Below are 8,630 nucleotides of genomic sequence, written 5' to 3'. Positions count from 1 at the left end.
GGGGGGATGGGTTTGGGGGGGGTGGGTTTTGGGGGGGGGGGGGGGGGTGAAATGGAAGAAGCTGCTTCCCGGCGGGTTTCTTTCGAATCTGAAGCAGCTGTTTTGAGCCAAATCAAGGCCCCACTCCCACTGCGACCTGGATGCCGGTATTTCCGCAGCGCAGCCGCACCCACCTGCAGCAGGACGAAAGTTAGTGTCAGCTGCTTCTGATATCTCCCGAATTCACCGACCAACAACAGCGCGGCATCAACATCCATCAGAGCGGCAACAGGGAGACAGACTGACAGAGAGCCGGAGGTCCGGATTCACAATGCCGCCCCTCCTGGTCGGAGGGGGTACCACACCCGGGCCCCTGCACAGCGCCGCTCCCGGTACGAGGCGGTATCACACTCCGGCCCCGGCACAGCGCCGTCCCCGCTAGGAGGAGATATCACAACCCGGCCCCGGCACAGCGCCGTCCCCGCTAGGAGGCGGTATCACACGCGAAGCCCGGCACAGCGCCGACCCGGTAGGAGGCGGTATCACACCCCGGCTCCGGCACAGCGCCGTCTCCGGTAGGAGGCGGTATCACACGCGGAGCCCGGCAAAGCGCCGTCCCCGGTGGAAGACGGTATCACACGCGGAGCCGGCACAGCGCCGTCCCCGATAGGAGGCGGTATCACACCCCGGCTCCGGCACAGCGCCGTCTCCGATAGGAGGCGGTATCACACTCGGTGCCCGGCACAGTGCCGTCCCCAGTAGGAGGCTGTATCACACGCGGAGCCCGGTACAGCGCCGTCCCCGGTGGACGACGGTATCACACCCGGACCCCAGCACAGCGCCGACTCCTGCACAGCGCCGACCCCGGTTCGAAGCGGTATTACACTCGGATCCGGGCCAGCGCCTCCCCCGGCAGGAGGCGATATCATACCCAGACCCAGACACAGCGCCGCCCTCGGTAGAAAGCGGTATCACACCTGGACTCCGACGCAGCGCCGCCCCGGTAGGAGGCGGTATCACACCCGGACCCCGGCACAGCGCCGCTCCCGGTAGGAGGTGATATCACACTTGGAGCCCGGCACAGTGCCGCTCCCGGTTGAAGGCGGTATCAGGAGGGCTAATCCTGTAGCCACAGGTCTTTGAACAGATTGGCAAGAGTCGCTCTGAGAAAGAGGGGAATTTTCTGCCAGATCATTGAACAAAGGAGGATAACCGCTTGTGTCTGGTAAAGAGAATGCTGCGGGATAACCTGATAGGCTTTATTCCTATGAATTAGTTGACTGATGGGCAGCACGATGGCACAGTGGGTAGCATTGCAGCCTACTGCGCTGAGGACCTGAGTTCGAATCCTGGCCCTGGGTCACTGTCCGTGTGGAGTTTGCACATTCTCCCCGTGTCTGCGTGGGTTTCACCCCCACAACCCAAAGATGTGCAGGATAGGTGGATTGGCTATGCTAAAATTGCCCCTTAATTGGAAAAAATAATAGGGTACTTAAATTTATTTTTAAAAAAGAATTAGTTGACTGACGTAGACATATTCCACTTATGGTAGAATCCAAAACTGGGGGACATAAATTTCAGATTGTTATTGTTTCTTTTCCCACACCTGGTGGTGCACAAGGCAGACTTTCACCTGTTCCCATGGCAAGGTTTTTTTTTGAAACAGGTCACTGGCCTGTTACCAGAGGTTTATGGGGCAGCACTCTGCATCAAGCATGGCTGATCAGGAGTCCCCCAATCTTTCCTGATAAACACACAACCTGTTTGGCCACGTTACGAACACACCTTCCTTGGCCATCAAGCCCTGGGTGGGACAGAAACCTGGAGCTTCTGGCTCAGATCCAGAGACGCTACCCACTGACCAACAAATATAAGGTGGACATCAATAAATTCAACAAAAAATTCAGGAGAAAGGTGTTTAGGATGTGAAAATCACCTATTTATGGCATAACTGAAGCAATTAGCACAGACATATTTCTGAGGAAGCTAAATTAGTGCATAACAAATAAAGATAGAGAGAATTATGCGAAAAAGGTTCCATGAAGAGAAGTGGGAGCATGAACATCGACATAGACCAGTTCAGCAGATTGTCCTGCTTTATGAATTTGGGTAACCCTGTCCCATTGGCGATACAAATCCCCAGAGGTGGTGGTGGCACAAGGTATACAGTCGGGAGGGAGGTGTCGTGGGAGTCACTTTGACTTCAAACCCAATGAAATTCATAAGATATTGGATTGGATTGGATGGATTTGTTTAGTGAAAAGTATTTTTCTGCGAGCAGCTCAACAGATCATTAAGTACACGGGAAGAAAAGGAAATAAAAGAAAATACATAACAGGGCAACACAAGATATACAATGTAATTACATAAGCATTGGCATCGGTTGAAGCATACAGGGTGTAGTTTTAATGAGGTCAGTCCATAAGAGGGTCATTTAGGAGTCTGGTGACAGTGGGGAAGAAGCTGTTTTTGAGTCTGTTCGTGCGTGTTCTCAGACTTCCGTATCTCCTGCCTGATGGAAGTTGGAAAAGTGAGTAAGCCAGGTGGGAGGGATCATTGATTATGCAGCCCGCTTTCCCCAGGCAGCAGGAGGTGTAAATGGAGTCAATGGATGGGAGGCAGGTTCGTGTGATGGACTGGGCTGTATTCACGACTCTCTGAAGTTCCTTGCGGTCCTGGGCCAAGCAGTTGCCATACCAGGCTGTGATGCAGCCCGATAGGATGCTTTCTATGGTGCATCTGTAAAAGTTGGTAAGAGTTAATGTGGACATGCCAAATTTCCTTAGTTTCCTGAGGAAGTATAGGCGCTGTTGTGCTTTCTTGGAGGTTCGCGTCGACGTGGGTGGACCAGGACAGATCTTTGGAGATGTGCACCCCGAGGAATTTGAAACTGCTAACCATCTCCACCTCGGCCCCGTTGATGCTGATATAGGGGCAGAATTAGACCATCTGGCCCATTGAGTATGCCCCACCATTCGATCATGGCTGATCTCATCCTGGCCTTAGCTCCACTGTACTGCCCATTTTCCATTACCCTTCAACCCACTACCAATTAAAAATATGTCTAACTCCTCTTTAAATTTACTCACTGTCCCAGGATCCACTGCACTCTGAGGTAGCGAATACCACAGATTCACAACCCTTTGGGAGAAAAATAGTTTCTCCTCAACTCTGTTTTAAATTTGCTACCTCTTATCTACCTCTCATTCCAGATTGCCTCACAAGAGGAAGCATCCGCTCTACGTCTACTTTATCCATAAATCATATCTTGTATACCTCAGTTTGATCTCCCCTATTCTTCTAAACTCTGGAGTATCGGCCTAAATGTTTAATCTCTCTTTATACGAAAAACCTCTCATCTCTGGAATCAACCTAGTTTCATGGTCTCTGGATCAAAAAAGAAACCTCTTGCTGGTTACTCCCAATCACCCTCCCTCAGCTGATGAATCAGTACTCCTCCATGTTGAACTCCGTTCAGGAAAAGCATTAAGGGTGGCCAGGGCATAGAATGTACTTTGGGTGGGGTATTTCAATTGCCCATCACCACGAATGGCTCAGAAGCAGCACTATTCACTGAGCTGGCAACGCCCTGAAGGACATATCTGCCAGACTAGACCTGCAGCAGGTGGTGAGGGAACCAACACCTCATCCTGAACAATCCGCCTGTTGCAGCTGCATTGGTCCATGGCAATATTGGTAGAAGTGACAATCGTACAGTCTGCGTGGAGACTGACCTTTCCTGGGGGTTACCATTAACCAGAAACGGATCTTGAAGCCAAATACTATGGCTCCAAGAGCAAGTCAAAGGCCAGGAATCCTGCAGTGAATAACCCAATTCCTGACTCTCCACAGCCTGCCAACCACACCACCTAAAAGACACAAGTCAGGAATGTGATGGAATACTCACCTCATACCTGGTTCAGTGAATCATCAACAACACTCATGAAACTTGACACAATCATAGACAAAGCAGCCTACTTGATTGCCACATCTCCACCATCGGTGCACAGCCATAGCAGTATGTACCATCTATAAGATGCAATGCAACCACTCTTCAGGGCATCTTCAACAGCAACGTCCATTCCACAACGTCAATTATCTTGAAGGACCAGGGCAGCAGATGTACGGGAATCCCACCACCTATTAGTTCGCCTCTGAGCTACACACATCCTGACTTGAAAATATATCGTAGGTTGTCGATTCAAGTTCCTTTAAACTTGAGAATCTGTCTATATTTTGTGCGATATTGCAAAAGTGCTGGACTAACACTGGTTATATATTTTGGATGATGTAAAATATCCCATGGCAATATTCAGAAGAGCAGGAAGCAGGTAAGTTTGAGTGGCACAGTGGTTAGCACTGCTGCCTCAGAGCGCCACAGACCCAGGGTTCCATTCCGGCCTCGGGTTACTGTCTGTGTGGAGTTTGCACGTTCTCCCAGTGTCTGCGTGGATTTCCTCTGGGTGTTCTGGTTTCCTCCCACAGTCTAAAGATGTGTAGGCTAGTTGGATTGGCCGTGATCAATGCATGGGGTTCCAGGGATAGGGTGTGGGCCACAGTGGAGTGCTCTTTCGGAGGGGTCGGTGCAGAGTCGATGGGCCAAATGTTTTTGTTCTGCACAGCAGAAATTCTATGGATCTCCCCAACCGTCCACTCAGGCTAAACCACACTGCGCACAGCCTTGTTATTCTAATGATTGGTTGTTCGTACTCCCCCCTCACACTTGCATTGCCTAAACCCACTATCCATACCTTTGTCAACCAGACAACTGAATTTTCAATATTGTCCTCAACTGACCACAATTGTAACATTAATTTTCTCCAGCTACGTGTCTCCATTTAGACCTCTTGCTCTCACAGTTCCAGGCTCCCAGACCCCACCCAATTCTCTGTTCCCTTCTTTCCACCATTGGAAATTTCCTTCAAGCACTTGGCCCTTGTCGAGAATTTTCTCCCAAAGACACTTTGCTATATTGAAAAGTTGCTGGAAAACATAATTGAGCATTCTTTCGGTCACCTGGTCCTCATCCTCCCAGTCACTCATTCAACAATAGGGGCTGGTTTAGCTCACTGGGCTAAATCGCTGGCTTTTAAAGGAGACCAACAGCACGGTTCGATTCCCGTACCAGCCTCCCCGTACAGGCGCCGGAATGTGGCGACTAGGGGCTTTTCACAGTAACTTCACTGAAGCTTACTCGTGACAATAAGCGATTTTCATTTTCATCTTCTACAACTGATTTCCATGTGCACTGTATTGAGAAATATGCCATGAGGAACATACAAAGGGAAACCATTCAAGGATGTAACAAGGAGAGTTCACGAGCAGGAGCCAGTAGACGTGTTTTATTTGGACTTTCAGAAGGCTTTCAACCAAGTCCCATATAAGAGATTAGGGTGTAAAATTAAAGAGCATTGGATTGGGGGTAGTGTATTAAGATGGATAGAAAACAGATTGGCAGACAGGAAACAAAGAGTAGGAATAAACAGGTCTTCTCCAAATGGCAGGCAATGTCTAGTGGGGTACCGCAAGGATTGATGCTGGGACCCCAGCTATTTACAATATGTATTAGTGATTTAGCTGAGGGAATAAATGTAATATCGCCAAATTTGCAGATGACACAAAGATGGGTGGAAGGATGAGCAGTGAGGAGGATGCAGAGATCCTTCAATGTGATTTGGACAAGTTGAGTGAGCAAATGCATGGCAGATGCAGGACAATTTGCATAAATGGGAGGTTATCCACTTTGGGATAACAGGAAGACAGATTATTATCTGAATGGCCATAGATTGGGAGAAGGGAATGCGCAACAAGACCTGGGTGCCCTTGTACACCAGTCACCAGAAAGCATGCAAATACAGAAGGCAGCAAATAAGGCACATGGCATGTTGGCCTTCATCGCGAGAGGATTCAAGTACAGGAACACAGATGTCTTGCTGCAATTATACAGGGCCTTGGTGAAGCCACACCTGGAATATTGTGTGCAGTTTTGATCTCCTTATCTGAGGCAGGATGTTCTTGCTATGGAAGGAGTGGGAGAAGGTTTATCAAACTGATTCCTGGTATGGCGGGACTGACGTATGAGGAGAGACTGAATCGGTTAGGATTGTATTTGCTGGAATTCAGGAGAATCTCATAGGAACATCTAAAATTCTAACCGGACTAGACAGGGTAGATGCAAGAAGGATGGTCCCGATGGTGGGGGTGTCCAGAACCAGGGCTCACAAGTCATAAGATACGGGGTAAACTGTTTAGGACTGAGATGAGGAGAAATGTCTTCACCCTGAGAGTGGTGAGCCTGTGGAATTTGCTACCACAGAAAACCAGTTATGGCTAATATATTGTATGTTTTCAAGGAGTTAGATATAGTTTGTGGGGCAAAAGGGATCAAAGGATATAGGGGAGGTGGGATCAGGCAATGGAGTTGGATAATGAGCCATGATCATAATGAATGGCGGAGCAGATTCGAAGGGCTGAATAGCCTCCTTCTGCTCGTATTTCCTGTTTCTATTTCATCTGCTGCTGATGCTATTCTGAATTACCACCAAATGGCAACTACAGTGCCACATGGCCATCATCTCCACAAGAATAATGTACAGCACATTAAAGTCTTTTTTTTTATGTGGAACATTTTAACCAATTTATCTTCATGACAATTCTAATGGCTCTTAAAGAAATGGAGAATTTTCAAGTAACAACCTTTTTTGAAACAATTTTATAAATGGATCCTGGTGAAAAGGCATACCTGTAACAAGAGAAGTGTTACACATAGAACATAGAACATAGAACAGTACAGCACAGAACAGGCCCTTCGGCCCTCGATGTTGTGCCGAGCAATGATCACCCTATTTAACCCCACGTAACCCGTATACCCGTAACCCAACAATCCCCCCATTAACCTTACACTACGGGCAATTTAGCATGGCCAATCCACCTAACCCGCACATCTTTGGACTGTGGGAGGAAACCGGAGCACCCGGAGGAAACCCACGCACACACGGGGAGGACGTGCAGACTCCACACAGACAGTGACCCAGCCGGGAATCGAACCTGGGACCCTGGAGCTGTGAAGCATTGATGCTAACCACCATGCTACCGTGAGGCCATTAATAAGTGAAGCTGTTAAGTAATGTTGCTCGTTGTGTTCTCTCTTTAATTGGCTCTGTTTATGGCGGTTAATATGGTCGCCTTCCTTAATTCTAATTACGTTTGATGAAGAGTCGCCAGGTATCTTTCGATACCGTCACAAGGTTCAAAACCGAATACTGATCAAAGACTCGATACACCAGTTAGTAAGTTCGAAATCAATGCTCATTTATTTACACACACAGTCAAATATACTCATGCACAAACTCTACCAACTAAACTATCACTGCTACTAAAGCCTATATTTAGCTTTGGGCGCCCACTCAGTCAGAGGAACAATGGCCGTTGTCCGGTTCGGAGGCTGCTGGGGTCGAGCTGGTACGGAATAGAAGCTGGGAGCGTCTATCACGTAGCGTGCATTGACTTTGGACTTGCTTGTTCTGGTGCAGCTGCTAGGCAGGCCTCTCGTCGCTGAGAGCCAAGGCCAAGAAGAACGATTCTCTCTTGGGGACTTCTTCTGAAACCCAAAGGGGGCTTCAGCCCTTTTGGGCGGTCCTTGAACTTCGTCCCAATTAATTGGACCGTATCCTGATCATTGGTATCGATTTCCTCCAATAAAAGGGTGGCTGCCCCGATTGCTGGGCGGGCCCTAGGTGGCCGCTGGCCTGCTTTGTTCTAGTCTCCTCTGGCGCCGGGGTGTCTGCTTTGGTATCGTTTACCTAAATGTTTCCCTTTTGTCCCCAGCGATGGCTCATTAATATGCTAATGGTTTTGCAGTATCGGTCTTGTCTGGGAGCTGTAAACTCCAATCAACAGACAAACCTTGCACCTGCTTGCTTTCTCAGCATTGTCCATTTTTCCCTTCATTCTCTGCAAGTGTCCATTTTGTAATTGGGACGTGGCCACCCCAGGTGGCTACAATAAGGCAGATGGAGATTTGAAAGGATGAGCACGTGGACTTAATCTTTTGAGGTGTGCGCTACAGTAGTCCCCCGTTATACCGCGCTCCGCAATACCGCGGTTCGCGATATACCGCGGGGGGGCTTATGGACCCCAACTGTCAGTTGTGTCAATTTTAGTGGCCGGCTCACTTTGATCCGGAGAGGGAAGCTGCTCTCTCACTGAAACAATCAGCCGGCTGCTGAAATTGACACTGCCGGCTGCTCTCTCCCTCCAATCAGAAACATTAAAACTTAAAAATTGGATTTTGAGGGAGAGAGCAGCCGGCAGTGTCAATTTCAGCGGCCGGCTGATTGTTTCAGTGAGAGAGCAGCTTCCCTCTCCGGATCAAAGTGAGCCGGCCGCTGAAATTGACACTGTTTTAATTAGATCCACGATGGGGGTTTTAAATTTATTTTAAAATCTATGCTAGCGCTTCCCATTGTGAGTCTACGGGGGTCTGACCTCTCCCCCCGCCCCCCGTAGACTCTCAATGGGAAGCGCTAGCATAGATTTTAAAATAAATTTAAAACCCCCATCGTGGATATCCGCGGCTCGGTTGCAACGCGGGTGGCTGTCTTGGACCCCAACACCCGCGTTATAAAGGGGGACTACTGTAGTATAAATGG

General features: G+C 48.8%; 1 protein-coding gene across 2 annotated transcripts in view; it reads right to left on the bottom strand.

Moving 5' to 3' along the window:
- slc22a15 (solute carrier family 22 member 15) overlaps positions 1-329 on the bottom strand; it is an 83,402-nt gene extending 83,073 nt beyond the window's left edge. For both annotated transcript variants that reach the window (XM_038822336.1, XM_038822337.1), the window contains exon 1: positions 174-329. In XM_038822336.1, coding sequence (XP_038678264.1) covers positions 174-257 — 84 coding nt within the window. In that variant the 5' untranslated portion in view covers positions 258-329. The remainder of the gene's footprint in view (positions 1-173) is intronic.
- Between the last annotated feature and the right edge of the window lie 8,301 nt (positions 330-8,630).

The sequence above is a fragment of the Scyliorhinus canicula genome, chromosome 16, assembly GCF_902713615.1.
Source record: "Scyliorhinus canicula chromosome 16, sScyCan1.1, whole genome shotgun sequence".
NCBI classification, from domain to species: domain Eukaryota; kingdom Metazoa; phylum Chordata; class Chondrichthyes; order Carcharhiniformes; family Scyliorhinidae; genus Scyliorhinus; species Scyliorhinus canicula.
Note: the sequence above shows the minus strand (reverse complement) of the source record. Positions and strands in the feature narration are given on the sequence as shown.